The sequence below is a fragment of the Panthera leo genome, chromosome A1 (assembly GCF_018350215.1).
Source record: "Panthera leo isolate Ple1 chromosome A1, P.leo_Ple1_pat1.1, whole genome shotgun sequence".
Classification (NCBI taxonomy): Eukaryota; Metazoa; Chordata; class Mammalia; order Carnivora; family Felidae; genus Panthera; species Panthera leo.
In genome coordinates, this window is record NC_056679.1 from 161,379,749 (window position 1) to 161,397,091 (window position 17,343).

General features: G+C 36.7%; 1 protein-coding gene and 1 long non-coding RNA gene across 5 annotated transcripts in view; one reads left to right on the forward strand and one right to left on the reverse strand.

The window, feature by feature from the left end:
• The window catches only part of LOC122223178, a 139,050-nt gene extending 137,225 nt beyond the window's left edge, over positions 1-1,825 (reverse strand). For 2 of the 3 annotated variants that reach the window (XR_006204109.1, XR_006204111.1), the window contains exon 1: positions 1,625-1,760. This is a non-coding gene — a long non-coding RNA (uncharacterized LOC122223178). Of the gene's footprint in view, positions 1-1,624; positions 1,761-1,781 lie in introns of those variants that run through there. The other variant, XR_006204110.1, reaches the window with a different exon arrangement.
• A 94-nt stretch (positions 1,826-1,919) lies between these two features.
• Positions 1,920-17,343, forward strand: part of FAM174A (family with sequence similarity 174 member A) — a 37,302-nt gene continuing 21,878 nt past the window's right edge. The window contains exon 1 of one of the 2 annotated variants that reach the window (XM_042944417.1): positions 1,920-2,541. In XM_042944417.1, coding sequence (XP_042800351.1) covers positions 2,102-2,541 — 440 coding nt within the window. In that variant the 5' untranslated portion in view covers positions 1,920-2,101. The remainder of the gene's footprint in view (positions 2,542-17,343) is intronic. The other variant, XM_042944407.1, reaches the window with a different exon arrangement.

Consider the following 17,343-nt stretch of genomic DNA (forward strand, 5'->3'; position numbering starts at 1 on the left):
AATGATTCCGTCAGAAGCACAAAAAAGAATTAATGAAAAAGATGAGAGGGAAGTGGGTAAGATTTGACAACATCTGGATGCATGTGGCAAGGGAAAGGAAAAAGATCCTTAAACTTTAATGCAAATGAAAATCACTCTGAGAGCTTAGTAAAAATGCAGATGGTCCTTGTCCCCAATCCCAAGAATTCTAGCTCAGAATTTCTGGAATAGTGACCTAAACCTGCATTTTAAACATACTCCATTTCAGATTCTGATTCAGGTGGCTGAGAGTAATATTTGGAAAAAAATCAGAACATGACATACTCTAATCATTTAGAAACAATAATTTGACTCTGCTATTTAAATTATTTAGTACTTTGTATATTCCAGTTACTGGCAAAGACTGCTGCAGATGGTAAACCAATTGTAAAGGATGACTCCGATTTTATACTTGAGCATCTTGGAGAAGAATAATGCCATCAAATCAAAATAAAGTACACACTGGTAAAATGATATATTTTAAGGAAGGAAAGATGATACCTTTTTTTGGGGGGTGGGGGGGTTGATGTGTTGTATACTGGAGGTTTTTGAGAGGTGGTGGAGAGCATATAATACCAACACTCTTCTATATATGACTCCGATGAAAATTGTGAATAAAGGAAGATAGAAAATCCAAACAGCCATTTTATTACTGATAAGTGCCAGGTTGAAAGCTAAAATTAGGGTGTGTCACTAATGCTCTCCCTCACACTGCAACCCAGAATTAAGATGTCTAGTCCCTGTAATTTTACCAGGCAGGAGCAATTGCATTATTCTGTTACTTCCAAGTGGCTAAAAGATATTATCCTATCTACACTACCTACAAAAGCCCTTTACAAAAGTTTTACCCTAGATCTGTACTTGTCATTTGTAACACTTCAGAATTCAGAATTAATGTAACTGCTCATTGTGTTATCTCTACTTGAACTTAAGTGCTATAAGAGCAAGGATCCAATCTTATTTGTCTATTGTCCGATACACCTAATTTACCACAATGCTAATCAAGGAGTAGAATTTCTAATCAATTTGTTGAATAAGTAAGTTTTTTAAATAAGAACAAATATTCACTTTGGCTTGCGGTCCGGCCTCTTTTGTTTATAGTTATCTGCTCAAACCAACATTCTATATTACTGATGTCAAAGTTAAACAGATAAGGAAGATTTTACTCAAAATTATCGCACAACTCTATTCTAGTTCAAGTCCTCAGACACAGCTGGAGATTTTAAAAGCTGAGGTAGGGTGCATCATAGAACACCTGTGTTTACTAATTGGTCTTCCCGGAGAGAAATGGTTAATTTTTCTCATAGTTTTGTGACAGAAGATAGTTTTAGAACTTGGTCAAGGGCCTGCCTGAGTTAGGCTCTCCTACCTTTCCACAGAGCCTGGGACTTAATAGGGTGGCTGTCTTCTTTGTTGATCACATTTCAAAAAAGATGTTCCTTAAGAAATACAGCCTTTGGTTGTAAAACTGGCAAGAACTTTTAAAAGGATTTGTATCTCAAAAAGGCAAAGAATGAATTTACAATCACAAGTTTCTAAAGTAAATGCACTAAGGAAAGGGAGTCAGGGTCTTAGAGACAGTCGGAAACATGACCGTAATTTGTACCTGAGCTGAGGCAAAGTCAAGCTCGCTTGATCAATGATTAGCTGTGTTTCTGCAGTTTTGCACCAAGGACCTCAATTATGAGCTTCCAATTTCTCATGGTTTTCCCAAGCAGAGTTGCTGCACACTTTACACCATCCTTTCGTGTTTACTTTCTTACCTGTGATGAAACCGAAACATTTGCCCTTGTCCTGGCAAAGCGCGTGCGCAGACTACCAGGCGCGCCTGACGTCATTGGACGCGCCTGCCCCTACTTGTTAGCAACCTAAAGCGTCCGTAGTATCACTGGCTGCTGAGATGTACGAACTTCCGGTTTTCCTGGCCGCTGCCGCTGTTGCTGCCCCTACCATCTGCCACGGCTGGGCCTCAGTTCCCGATTTGGTCACCTCTTCTTCGTTCTCCGCTGCGCCCATGGTTCCTCTTGGAGCCAGGGCGGCGAGCCTGGCGGCTCCCGCGTGGTGAGAGGACGGTCCGGGGACGATGAAGGCCCCGCACTGCAACTGCTGCCTCAGTCCCCTCTTGATCTCCGCTTTCCTGCTTCTGCTACTGCTGCCAGGTTTGGGAGGGCCTTTGGCTGTGCTGCTGCAGGCGGCCGAGGCCGCGCCGGACCCCGGGCCTCCGGACCGCGGGCCGCGGACCCTGTCGCCCGTGCCTCCGGGTCCCGCCGTTGCCCAGTCCACGGGCCGCGCTCCCGCAGAAGCTAAAGGGCCGCGGGGCTCTGAGGGCGGCAATGGCAGCAGCCCCCGGGCAGGACTTGCGTCAGAAGACTCAGGAGGGAAGGCCGGGGAAGAAGACTCATTGGGTGGCAGCCTTGCTGTGAGCCCCAACCCCGGCGACAAGCCAATGACCCAGCGGGCCCTGACCGTGTTGATGGTGGTGAGCGGCGCGGTGCTGGTGTACTTCGTCGTCAGGACGGTCAGGTGAGGCGAAGCCTCAGTGAGCTTTCCCTGCAGGCCTAAGATGGGCTGCCTGGTGACCTAGCAAGGCAGATTTCTTTGACCTGGTGTTATTCCTCCCTGCCCCCATTATCAAGGGTGCCTGCCTGAGATCATGACGGTTGTCTTTAAAAGCCTATGTACCATAAGAAGTTAAACAACCAAATTGTTACTCGCTTTCATTTATAAATTATAAATTAATACCTCACCTCCAAATCTCTTTACCTTGTTCAAAGGGCATGCTTTCCGCTTAGGAACTAATCTTGTATTTGACCACACTATCTTGTAATACTTCTGTCTTTCTGCTTTATATATTGTTGCGTACTTTCATTTTGCCTATCAGAATGCAGACCTCTTAAGGGCAGGATTCCTATTTAGTAGTGTCTGTGAGTCCTAGAGTTCTTTGTACGGTACTGTTACTTACTAGAAGATCATTATTATTTGGAATAATAGTAGTGCAGAAAAACCTTATGAATATTTTATCTCATAAAATTTAAAAGAAGAAAAGTTATTCCTTACCAGCATTTTCTTGTTATTGGTCTTTAATCTTCCCTTAAGTAATTTGCTTATACTATATGAGGTTTCCTGCATTCCACTGTTTTCGACCTGGAAAAGTAACAATTTTGTATGCTTCAATCTACGTCATATACCCCATTAGTCAGAAACAGTTAGCATTCATTTTGCATGGCACAAAGTATTTAAATGCACAATGTTATCAGTTGCATGATAACATTTCCTTTCCTATGTGGCAAAGGAAAAAAAAAAGGCAAATATAGTCACTTTTAATATTGGAGCAATTATTTAATACCTAACAAAACTAAATATATCTGACTTTATATATACCAAATTTTGAATTAGTGGATAAATTTGATATTTCACCCTCTGAAAAATCCTTTCTAAAATGAATTCATCTATAAATAATAGTTCTAAGTCATTCAAAAGTTTAAATTTACAAAATAAATTTTTTGAGCCTATTCTTACTATAGAATGCTAGATTGTGGAGTTCTTTAAATATTCGATTTGGAACAGAAATGATGACTTAAATGACACCTTAAATATGACAAAGATGACTCAGGAGAGTAAAGTGATTTATCTAGTGTCCCACGGGGTCTAACGATAATCCAGGATTGTAAATTCCACTCTTTGTTTGAATTTTTTTCCTTCTTTTTTTTCCCCTTTAACAAGATGTCTAGGTCTGACATATGATCAGACTTTTGATTAAGTAGACCAGGTCATTATGTTGTAAATATCAGGTTATGAATAAAAGTAGATGATTGATTGCCACTTATTATTCTACTTAATGCCTTATAAAGTTGAAAAGGAATGATATAATCCAATTGGTGACATTTATTATGATAACTTTCATTTGATACATTCTTTTATTACTGATGTAAATTGTTTTATGGCATCAATCATAATATTTAAATATTCCATGTTATAAGATTGACTTAGAACAAATCTGTAATAAGACTTACAAGGTTGAAAATCTATAAGATGATTAAAGTGGCTTCGTTGGTTACTCCCTCTCTGAAGAGTTGACTTACAGAGCCAAGGCTTCACTCTTTGAAGGATCCATCCAAGAAAAGTGCTGAGGAAGCACTAAGTAGTTTTTACCTCTTGTGGAGTTTTGGTGTAGTATTAAAAAACAAACTACGCACTAGTATCTAAGAAGGCTATTAAAATGGTCTTCCTTTTTCCAAGTTCGTATCTATGTGAACCGCAATTTTCTTCATATATTTCAACCAAACACATTGGAAATGATTGCAGGAGAAAATATGAAAACCTGGCAGTTTATCTTTTTCTATGTAGTTCTGTTTATTTAAGCCAGACATTAAAGGGATTTGGAAAAGTCTGTCAGTGTGACTTTTTCACTTTTTTGGTTTTCTTTTTGACAATATATTTTTCATAAAAAAGTTAACATGTAATGGATTTATTTTAAATGATATTTTAAAAGTTTCTTACGTTTAATTAACATTAAATATTGATATGCATAGTTCACATAAATATAAATTCTTTGGAATCCTGAATAATTTTTAAGAATGTAAAAGACCAAAACATTTGAGAACCACTGGTGTAAATCGCATTATCTGAGGTGGGTACTATTGGTTCACAAAGCCAGTGAATCCAGGTCCACTTTCTGTTAAAGTGGAAGTAAGTAAATATTCGTGAGGTGTTAAAGACATATTACCACCAAACTGAGACTTTGTTTTTGATATAAAGATTAGAAGATTTTGATATAAAGATTAAAGCAGAAATTATTTTTCTCACTATCTGTTATTTAGTGCTATCTGTATAGTCCTATGAAAGTCCAGAGTACCCTGAGTATTATATTTCTTATACTTGTAAATTATGGGCCTGATGATAACTTTGGGATGATCCTTATGTTTTTATTTTGCTTCTATAATTTGCTTTTATAAATCTTATATATAATGTTTATTGCCATTGATTTTCTGTCTTCATTTCTATAATGCTCAGAAGAGTACAGACTTTTCGGTATGACTCTATTGGATAACTCACTAACATATTGTATGTTAAAAGCCAAATTCTGAACTATAGCTTAGGAAAACTGTGCTCTTTAACCAGCATCTAATATATTCATTCAGTTCAAGTCCTAAAATTAGCTGGCTTCCTGATGTCCAAAGCTTGATTGTTGCTGACAGTGTTTGGGCAATGTTCAGAACTCATATATTTGCTTCCAGATTATGGGATGAAATTATTTATTTTAGTGAATTATTTATTTTGGTGAATGCTCATTTTGCCTCCCCACTTTAAAAGTATTTGTCACAGCACACCAGTGCTAGTTTATTTGTGTCACGGGAAAGAATGGGTGAAAATCATTTCCCTAACTCTTATGTGGTAACATTTATGAGGAGAATATTTTATTTGTAAAATACTTGAACTCCATGAAATTTCCAAATTGTTTTGTTTTAATCTAATTCAGTTACAATGAATATGCAACTAGAAATAACATTCACTTGGAACCTGAAAATATTCCAAAGAACAATTAGATTATCTCAGTAGAAATTGGAAAATGTTTACAAAGGAAAGAGTAGGCTTCCTAATATTAAAAATACCCAGTTTCTATGATAAGAGGCTCCTTGTCTGTCTTATCTTCTGCTATATCCTAAGTGCTAAATATTATGTACAACATATGATAGGCGTTGTATAAGTGGTTGTCTAATGGTTGACATTAGACATTCTAATTTTTTTTTATATTGTTATAGATGGTGAAGATTTAGCAATTTAATGGTATTTGCTTCTTATTGATAGAATAGGAAGGAATGAACATCTCCATTAATACTTAGATTTCCGTTCTCTCTGTAGGACATTCTTGTCACAGTAAAATCTATAAAACAAGAAAAAAAGTTGTAGGGTCATTATTTTTTAGCATGTAGGTTGATTATTATAAACAATTATTATAAGCAATTTTGGTATAACTTTGTGAAGAATGGTCCTTGCCTTAAAAGCAGGAAATTATTTCTTTTTTCATGCCATGGCATTGATGCTTTTTCATTTTGTATTCAATATGGTATATTAGGAGACCAAGGCTTAGATTCCAATCCTGACCCTTTCTTCCTTTCTGATCTTTAGCAAGTCACTTAACCTTTCCAGTGTAAGATCTCCTCATTAAAAATGGGGAAAGAAAGGTACTTTATATAGTGGAGATGAGCATGAAATTTAGTATGCTGGCCTTTATTTAGGCAGTCAGTATTTATTCAGCTGCTCATAACTAGGCACTGGGGATCTGTTGTGAGCGAAATAGACATTTCTTCCTCCATGGCACTTATAGACTAGAGGAGCAGAGAGACACTAATCAAACAATTGTTATAATGAAGAACACACAGGATGCTATGAAAAGGTAATAAAAGGCAAGTACTATTAATACCTAGTGTCTAGTAATTACACAATATTAATTTAATCTTAATTGTTCCTATACCAATAAGCTAAGACACAAAATTAGTTTTCTTTAAAATAACCTTACTTTCTAACTGAAACATTATTTTTTAATTTTATTTTATTTTAATTTAATAATTATTTTATTTTATTTTATTTTATTTTTTAACATTATTTTAAATAATTTGTCCAAGGACACATGGTTGGGCCATGGCAAAACTGCATTGAAACCTAGCTCTGTCTGAACTTTTCCAACATGCCTACTAACCATCCTGCTTCCTGTGATTACTTAAAGTAACCAATTTAAAGTGATACTGTACATAAGGATGGCTAGCTTATTTTCGAACAAAAAACAAGTGAATATTATATGCACAGTATCTTTCTGTTTAAAACATAATGAGTTTTGTGAATATTAAAAGTCTCAAATTTTATTTTTAAAAAGTGAGTTAACCTTGGCATTTATTGATTATTGTGTCTGTGCCAAGCTCAAATAATTTAATATCCTACCTCAATTCCCTGCTTCCCTTCCCTCCTCCAAAGGTTTTCTTGATTTGCTAGACACAGTCTGGGAGTAGTGTTATTTTACAGCAACTTCTATTAATCTAATCATACATATTTCTACCTCAATTCCTCCTGGAGCAATTCATTATTGAATTATGGATGTGGGATTGGTAATGATATCTTTCCCATCTGGTTACTTACAAGAAGCTTGTAAAATCATAAGACATCAATAGGAATCACTCATTTTAGGCAAAAATAGGGAATACTTTCACTATTTAACATTTATATATTTTCTCACTGCCATTTATTTGGTAAATACTCTTGAGCACTTAAATTGTGTCAGTGGTGGGCCCTGTGGTGAGAATTAGCAGGGCTCAAGATGGGAGAAGTCTCTGCCTTTTTGGGACTCCATTCTATGTGTTTATGCATCCTTGGAAAGTGGAATTTTCTCAACATGTACAAATTGTCCTGGTTTGGCATCATTTGTTCAGCTAGATAGTATATATTGAATGTTTTATACAAAGACTCAGAGCTTGGAAATATATTTAACAAGTATACATTCTTAAAGAATTGATATTCTTTGCACAGATGAAACTTAACCTTCCCAAAATGTTTAGCCGTACACTTAAAATATTGTAAAATGTTAATTTGGCTTTGAGGTCAAATGCCAAAATGTCAAGGTGATTATGTATCAGTGATATACCAATCTCATATGTCCAAGATCATTGAGAAATGAAGTTGATGGAGAACTTAGAGAAACTCTATGAGAGCAGAGGCAATTTACTTATTTTTCATCCAGGACTAAGCATAGTATTTGCACCCAGATATTTAATAAATGGAATAGGTTTGACTAGACTAAGAAAATAAATGTTTAGTTAGGGAAAATAGTCATTAGGTTTCTCAAAAGAAATAACATCCCTCCCTCCCTCGAAGAAAGAAAGAAATGACATCCCTCATCTGTCTCCTTATATATACTTTTCCTTTCCTGCTTCCTTCTAATATTAAAGAATTAGGTTACTGCTTGTATCACTTACTATTTTGGTTGAAATAGTAACCATAAAACATGGTTTCATGAAACAGCCCTGGCTAACTTAAACTAGAAGGGATTTATTTATTTATTTATTTATTTATTTATTTATATCTCAAAAAGTCAAAGAGTAACTAAAGAATCAGGTTTTGGTAATAGGTAGGAACTAAAAGCAGCTTAGGAGATAAGAACCCAAAACAGAAGTTTCTTTCCACCCTACTGTATAGATATGCAGTGGTTTTCAATTTTTTTTGTCCCTCAGCTCAGGGATTGAATTCCTTGGATGGAGAAATAAATTTGGCCTATCTTTTAGCAGAGATGGTAGCAATCCTAATATCTCACCAGACTATTGTGGTAGAGATACTACCAGTAAAGGAATATGAGTGCAAACAGGAAAAGGATGCAGTCACCAAAAACAACAGATGTTTACCTCCCTGATCCATCTTTGCTCTAGGTTTCAAAGAGGAATATAAATTATTCATACCCATCTTGCTAGATGTTTTTTAATCCAGCGTTTTAAAATTTTTTTTAACATTTATTTTTGAGAGAGAGACAGTGTGAGTGGGGGTGGGGCAGAGAGAGAGAGAGGGAGATACAGAATCTGAAGCAGGCTCTAGGCTCTGAGCTGTCAGCACAGAGCCCAATGCAGGGCTCAAATTCACGAGCTGCAAGATCATGACCCGAGCAGAAGTCAGATGCTTAACCAGCTGAACCACCCAGGCGCCCCTAATCCATCAGTTTAAAGTGCCAGTTCTCATGCCTGGCTCAAAAAGTATACTGCAATTTTACCACCAGTCTGTAAAGTCACTACCTTCAAATTACTAAGTGTTCTTTTTTTTTCTTATTTTTTTAAATGTTTATTAACTTTTTGAGAGACACACAGAGCATGAGCAGGGGAGGAACAGAGAGAGAGACAGAGACAGAGACAGAGACAGAGACAGAATATGAAACAGGCTCCAGGCTCTGAGCTGTCAGCACAGAACCTGACAAGGGGTTTGAACTCACGAACTGAACGGTGAGATCATGACCTAAGCCGAAGTCGGACCCCCAACTGACTGAACCACCCAGCGCTCCCCAAGTGTTCTTTATTCTACGAGGAGAGTCTTTATTCTGAACAGTTGGGCTGTATTCTTGAGTAATTTAGTTCTTGAGTAATTTTTTAACTCCTGACTTCTGTTCTATTATGCTATCATGATCCCATTTCAGTGTAGCCTGATGGGAAGTCAGATTCCCTGAGTTCTTATAGTAGCTTTTTATGAGAATACACTTGGTGTATATCCTTGGGTGAGTTAAATGGCAACTCTAAGGTTTAGCTTAGGTGTTGCAAAATAGAGAAAATGGTAGTATTTACCAGAAAGGATTGTGTGAAGAATCTCTACAAAACATTTAGCACAGTTCCTGGGGCATAATAACTGCTTAATGAATTTTAATAGTGATGACTATTATTTTTCTTCTTTCATTACTCTTTTCTGATCTCTTCCACTTGTCTTTTCTGTTTTCACCTGTAATAATCTTGGCTTTAGGGAATGCTTTTAAAACTATTTCTTTCCTCTGTTTTTGTTTTTTACATGTGATAACAGGATTTTCTGTATTTAAGCAGTGTTCATCAGGTATGCAGTTCTGGGAGGCAAAAGCAATGAGGTTAATTTGTTGGGGGTATCTGGGCCAGGGCAATGCTTCCCAACCTTTTCCATGTCATGCCATACTTAGAAATTAATATCCATGTGGGGTAAATGCTTGAGACTATTTACCCTGATGTCTGTCCACCTTGAACCCTGATAGCAACCCAAGGGCTGAGGGTATTTTTGTTTTGGCACATCAGTAAACCATTTTCATATGTGGCACAGTGGTTGGGGAGTGTTTGTAAAATAGTGATGTATGTGACTATGCAAAGAAGTGGTTGGACAAGTTATTGTATGGGCCACGTTTAATTCCAGTCAAATCATTTCATGATTAAGTTTGAGTGACTATTATGTCACTTCATAAACTGTTCTGAGCATTGGATCTTAAAGGATAAGTAAGATGATATTGTTTCTCAAGGAGCTTAACATCTAGGGTAAAGTAGATGCTTTTTGTGATAACACATTGAACTTTTAGGAGTATGTTGCAAGAGATCAAGCTAATTGGTGGGGGCTGCTTGGAAATCTCATTCCCATAGACAAAACTATTTGGACAGTCACTTAATACAGCAAAAACTATTAAATTTGAATAGAAGTCTTGTTATTCCTAATCAACATGAATGATCTAAAAACTTTCCCTATAATTGAATCTACTTTTCAGTCGGCCTTTTCTCCTGGGATATGTTTTGGTCTCGGCTATGCTGTCAGGGAGAAGTATTGAATAGAAGAGAGAGAGGAGTATTCATTTAAGAATGTAATGTTGAAGTATATTTAGATATTAGTAATACGAAAAGAGCTAGTAGAAAAAGAAATATTGAAGTTAAAGGAAAGAAAGGTCCTTCAGAAATCATGGAGAGAAAGAATCTGAATAAAACCAATGTGTAGGAATAGCGTGGGTGAGAAGGGAGAGATAACCTCCACTGAAATGTCCCTATTTTCCCACCTTTCATTTCCTCCTCTGGTTGTTGAAGTCTGGTTTTACTTCTACCATTCTAAAAGTGCCCTTGCAGGGGATAATTAATAACCTTTTCACATCAGTTCATGGACACTTTTCCTGTCTTTCCTGTAGCACTCAATATTTTATCTCTTACTTCATCTTCTGATTTTCTTAACTCTTTCAATATTTGTTGCCCATGTTATCCATGAACTTATTTCTCCAAGGACTCTTCTTCCTGCTCTTAGAATTCTTTTACACCTCTAATCTGGAGAACAGTCCATATCTTATTCATATTTATTCCCTAAAGACCCTACCCAGTTCCTGGAAGACAATGACTTTATTAAATGTTTGTGAAGAGAATGACTTTCACCTCTTTTATATTTGGGAATTTTCTAGGTCCTTTCCTTAACTCTGCAGTTTGACTGCCCATGTGTTCTGAGTGATCCATCAAAAATTCACTTCTTTAAATACCACCTCTAAGTTATTAACTGCCTCTGAGTTTCCATCATGTATAACCACCCAACTTTTACTGGATGTATGATTCAAACTCATAAAGTTGAAACTTGTAACCATCATTTTTGTCCCCAAATTTTTCCCTCACTGTTTTCTAAAGGTAAATGGTATCACCATATACATAGTTTCTTGAACTAGAAACCTGAGCCATGCCAAGTCTCCCTTTTGTTTACCTTCTACATCCACTCATAGAGTTTCATTTTCTAAATAGCTCTTGACTACATTACCACTTGGCCAGCTTCACTAATATCACGTTCCTTTAGGCTCATATCATTTGACTACTGGTGGTACTATTCTAACTTGTCTCTTCACTCCTAAGTATATCTGTCTTTCAACCTACATTCTAAACAGCTAGCATTCCTTTTGAAGTGTAGATCCAATCATTCTCTGTGCTTATAATTTGTGCTTTATGGCTGTGCAATATGGTAGCCAACTACATGTGGCTTTAAAAACTTGAGTAAATTAGAATTAAATTCTGTTTGTTAGATGCACTAGCCACATTTCACAGATAAATAGTCACATGAGTGTATTGGCTACCATATTGGACTGCACAGTATAGGATATTTCCATCATTGCAGAAAGTTCTGTTGGGCATTGTTATTCTATGGCATCTGATGGGATAAGGTTCATATTCCTTAGCTTAGCATGTAAGGTCCTCCCCAATCTTTTTTTCACCATTTTCCATGTATATCTTGTGTTCTAGTCTCAAATGGCCATATTTTTATGGAAATGTATTTTTCAAACAAAGAGATTGCATGCATTCTTTGTTTTATCTAACCTTTCTTTTAAGATGGAAATAAAACATCAGCTGTATCAAAAACCCTTTGTGGTGCCAGACCCCTTTGTTGTCTTAGTTCATTCAGGGTGCTATCACAAGGTACCACAGACCATGTGGCTTATAAACAACAGACATTTATTTCTCACAATTCTTGATGATGGGAGTCCAGCATCATGGTACTGACATTTTTGGTATCTGGCTAAAGCTTAGTTTTTGATTCATAAACAGTGTCTCCTAGCTGATTTTATTGATTCTTTTAATTTTTTAAAATGTTTATTTGTTTTTGAGAGACAGAGAGAGACAGAGCATGAGTGGGGGAGTGGCAGAGAGAGAAGGAGACACGGAATCCGAAGCAGGCTCCAGACTCTGAGCTGTCAACACAAAGCCCAACACAGGGCTCGAACTCACAAACTGTAAGATCATGACCTGAGCCAAAGTCAGATGCTTAACTGACTCAGTCACCCAGGTGCCCCACTTCACATATTTTCTGTACTTGAAGAGCTGTGGACTCAGCATCTGTGGCTGTGCAGAAAAGTCAGTTGGGGCCCTTTAAAATACATAAATATTTGTATATATTTATTCAAGATAATATTCATTACATATATCTAAGATGAATGCAGTAATCAGGATGAGTTGTATAAGTGTAACCGGGAGATGCATTTTCTGGTAACTAAGAAAGTTTGGATTTGGGACAAACAGGAGAAACTGAATTGAGAAGCATCTTGTTAGTTATAATGGAATTTTTCTAAAAATAAAATAATCAACAAATAGAATTATGAAACTTTAGTACTAATATTCAGATGGTATATTCCAGTATACTTCTCCAGTATATTTGGACCAATTGTTACAGCCATTGTCTGTCTTGATTAGTTGATTCTACGTCTTGCAGTTGTTAAATAGCTGAACATCTAGAATACAACCTCTGCTTTTCCTTCTCTTCAGAGTTTGAGTTGTTTTGTCCATTGCCCTCGTTGGTATTTATCTTCTATATTACAACATTTGCCTTTAACTTTATTTTTGATAGTATCAAATTTATGTTTTTAATTTACTTTAATTTGTCTTTTCTCAAATATGAGAAAGACAATAAAAAGTTAAAGTTGGGTTGCAAGGTATGTCTTGATAAGTTGCATTGCTCACTCAGTATGATGTAAAACATAGCATGAAAAATACCTCAATCATAAATTTGGAATCTTATAGTAATTAAAATCATTTTCCTAAGAAATCATTTAGGTTTTTCCAGGGCGCCTGGGTGGCTCAGTCAGTTAAACGACTGACTCTTGATTTTGGCTCAGGTCACGATCTCATGATTCGTGAATGTGAGTCCCGTGTTGGGCTCTGTACTGGCAGCGTGGAGCCTGCTTGGGATTCTCTCTCTCTCTCTCTCTCTCTCTCTCTCTCTCTCTCCCTCTCCCTCTCCCTCTCCCTCTCCCTCTGCCTCTCCCTCTCCCTCTCTCTCTCTCTCTCTCTCTCTCTCTCCTACTCTCTCTACCCCTCCCCTGCTTGTGTTCCTCTCTCTCAAAATAAATAAACAAAACATTTTAAAATAAATCATTTAGGTTTTTCCTAGTTATTTTTCAGAGATACTTACTGTTAATTTCTTTCATATTATTTTTTTCCTATACCAATAAATAGGCATAGACTTGGCAATTCTCAGAATAACATGAGGATACTGAGTCTCCTTAAGAGATAATGTTATTCCTTTGAGGTGGCCAAACTGTGTTGTTTTTCTAAAGTAAAAATGCACTGTGACTTGTCTCTAGTTTATATTATAATTTTATTTATTCACTGATTTTCTCAGTAATAAGACAAAAGGTGAAAAATAAACTTTTGTACTGGCTAACGTACGTACATACAAATGTGTACATGTGTACTATTCCATGTAGGCTTCTACTCCTCTTTTATACTCAAGCCTGTAAATATCAATTCATGTTAGCAATACTGTATTTTGAATAATTATAATCCTATGTTATCAATTATATCCTTTTTCTTTTCATTAGGCATATTAGACATATAGTTCATATTAGTTCATATATGTTTATGCAGAACTTTCATAGAAATTTTTTTTTAATTTTTTTTTTTATTTGAGAGAGTGCATGAGCACATATGAGCTGTGGGAAGGGGCAGAAAGGGGGGAGAGAGAGAATCCCAAGCAGGCTTCATGCTGTCAATGCAAAGCCCCACATGGGGCTCCATCTCACGAACCATGGGATCATGACTTGAGCTGAAATCAAGAGCTGGATTCTTAACCGACTGAGCCACCCAGACACCACTATAAAGTTTTTTTTTTTAAATCAACATTATATTACTTTATCCTCACCTCTTATGTAGATGATTTTACAGATTTTGGAATGCATATGAGAGTCTGAATATTTTAATCAGGGTACCATAGCTTATGCTGAGATAATAAACAGTCTCAGTTCCAATGACTTAATGCAATAAAAGTTTATTTCTCCCTTATGAAAATGCAGCTGCAGGCCTGGGCTTTCCTCCAGGACAGTTGTCCTCTGCATAGCAACTCAGCAGTTTGGCTGCCTTTGATCTTAGGGTTTTGCCCTTTCAACCTAAGCCCGCTACAGTGTCAGAGCTTGGTAAAAGAGACTAAAGAATGCCCAGGGGTTTGATTGCCTCTGCCTGGAAAGTAACCTAACTGTATGATGAGCTGGGAAGTGACAGAGTGAGAGAGAGTGTGTGTGTGTTCCAGATTTGGTGAGCCCTAGTAATGTCTGCCATATAAAGTGATATATCAAAGGTCATTGAGCTACAAAGTATCCAAGTTCCTGCAGAATCCAGAGTTTGAATTCTATTTTTGGTGTTCCTTCTATATTGCACAGCAGTTTTTGAAGTGATTGATTGATCACTTTGGGATGAATTTGTATTTTACAGAACAGGAAAACAAATTCTTAATGATACTGAAAATAATAAACAATTAAATAACGCTTTTGCAGTTAGCTTAGTCTGTACTATTTCCCGATGTTTTCTTACCCATAGGATACATTATAATGGATGCACATTGATCCCCACTGGAAAATTATCCTCTTTTTTTTTTTAACTATACTAACTCTTGAGAAAGAGTTAATCTCCATCACAGCTTCAAATTGCCTCATGTTCATTTTTGCACATAGTTGCATGTGTTTTCTTCTACATTGACTACCTAAAGAGTATTCTGATTGGCTTATCTTTATGGGCTAGGCCACATCATGGGTCACAATCCCTTCTAGAGATTGACTGATAGCCCTTGAAAAAAAGTATCTATCCCAGGATGCTTTTAGTTATGGCTGAGAGTAGGGGACTTTTGCACAGTAGAATATACCATTAACTGTTGTTACTCGTTCAAAAAAGCTTGTAGGCAAAGTAATTTTTCTTAGGCTAGGGACAGCAGACATGACAGGTCTCATGATAGCAGGCCTTGTTCTAATATTAGAGCTCCATCTTTTTTAGTGGTAGAGACTGGCTATACTTCCACTGAAACCTAGCACTCAGAGGAGTCCAATTTAAGAACTGTTGTGTTCATGAATTTGGGCTGCTCAGTCTCTGAGGAGAGAAAAAACTGAAAAGGTTTGGATGATCTAGATGGAGCTGAGACTACTGAATTACTGGAAAAACAAGGGTAGAATGAAAGTGAAAAGTTTTAGTGGGCTTATTATGTGGCACTGATTTTTTATCGAACTCTGCTAAGAAAAAAAGGTGAGTAATATGTTCAGAATGGAGGGATTGGTAATAGAACCTAAAAGATTCTTAAAAAAGAATAACATCAGAAGGAAATACACATCTGAGTTATGGAAGATTGGCAGCCCATCTCAGAGAAGCTAAGATGCTAGGTGCCCTGATCAGTTAGGAGGTTTTTACCTGTAGGTAATAAAATGCCAGTTAAAAGTGACTTTAAAATAAGGACATATTTTGGTGGTGGTGTTATTTGCTTGTCATGAATATGAACAAGGCTCAGACATGGTTCTGTGATTTTGTGATAGCATCAAGAATTCTGGGTTTTTCCATCCTTGTCTCTTCATAAGATGGCTACCTCAGCTTTAAGCATTCTGTTCTCACACAGTAGTGTTTCAAACACAAAAAAGAAGGGGGCCTTTCCCAGAAACCACACTGCTAGAGTCATCCCCTTCTATCTCATTTGTCTGAACTGCTTTATCTGCTCAGCCCTAAACAATGACTGGCAAAAGGAAAATTATATTTCCATGATAGGTTTACACCAATTATTATGATCATTATGTATCTCTTAGGGCTGGGCCCAATTGCTCTGTAAACCAAATCATGATTCTGTTAAAGCAAAGTAGGGTTTCCTTTTGGATAAGCAAAAAGCAGATTCTGTTTCTGTGATCAGAACTAAGAGATGGCCTTACCAAAACATAAATGTACTTGTTAATGCAAGTAGCTACTGGGTTATTAGTTTTACTGCAAAAGGATGAACCAGAAAATGCAGTTCACTAAAATAATATGTTCATTTTGGTATAGTGTGAGATAATTATATTAGGGATCAGAAGACTGTTTTGGTAACTGATTTTGTGACCTTGTTTAAAATTACTTTGATTCATTAGGAAGACAGTCTTGCTTAATGTTTTAAGATCCCAGACTCAGGAGCCAAATTGCCTGTGTTTGAATCCTAGCTCTACCATTTACTATCTCAAGTTTAATTTTTTCCAAGCCCTGCTTTTCTATGTATAAAATGAAGGTACTTATAGGATTGTTGTGAGGATTATATCAGGTAATTCTTGTAAGCTGCGTAGCTCACTGCCTGTCATATGTGCAGACCGGGTAAATGGTAACCTTATTAGTGATTTTGTATGTCTAGAGTTGTAATTGTAATATATTTTGGGGTTTTTACTCTGTTGTTTGATACCTCTTCACACCATTCTTTATACATGTAGTATTTGACCTAAAATACCTATGATCAGCAAGACGTTAGGGCTGGCAAGATTATTAGAGACAGGGTGGGAGCTGAGGAGATTGTAAGAGAAATCCACTAGAGGGGTTGGTCTTAGAGTGGAAGGTGAAATAGGATGAACTTTGGAAATGCTGAGTTGTAAATAGTACTTTAAAGTTAGTTGGGGAATAATTCCATGCTGAATTCTTAGAAGTGGAGGTCAGAAGAATTTATCAAGCCTCACATCCCAAGTTTTAGTACCAGGAAAAGAACACTAGGATATCCATGTAAAGACCAAGGCAAGAAATGAACAAGGGAGCTATGTGCTATGCACTACTACAGGACATGTCCTAGCTAAGCTATATGATACTTATTTAGGATTTACTTCACCTGGGGCTATCTACCATTATAACATAAAATAGGAGACAAGTCTAAACACAGGAACTGATTGTATGTGCTAAATTACAGGGAGCTGGGTGAGAAAAGATCTATCAGAGAAAACAGTGCAGTATCCTAAACATACCTGAACATGCATTTGATCTTTTTTAACTTTTAGGTGTTAGCAGTGAACATTTTACTGGAGATAAAGAATGGCAGGATACTTTGTTGAGGGAATCTTCTATTTAGTGCTGCACTTGGTCAAGG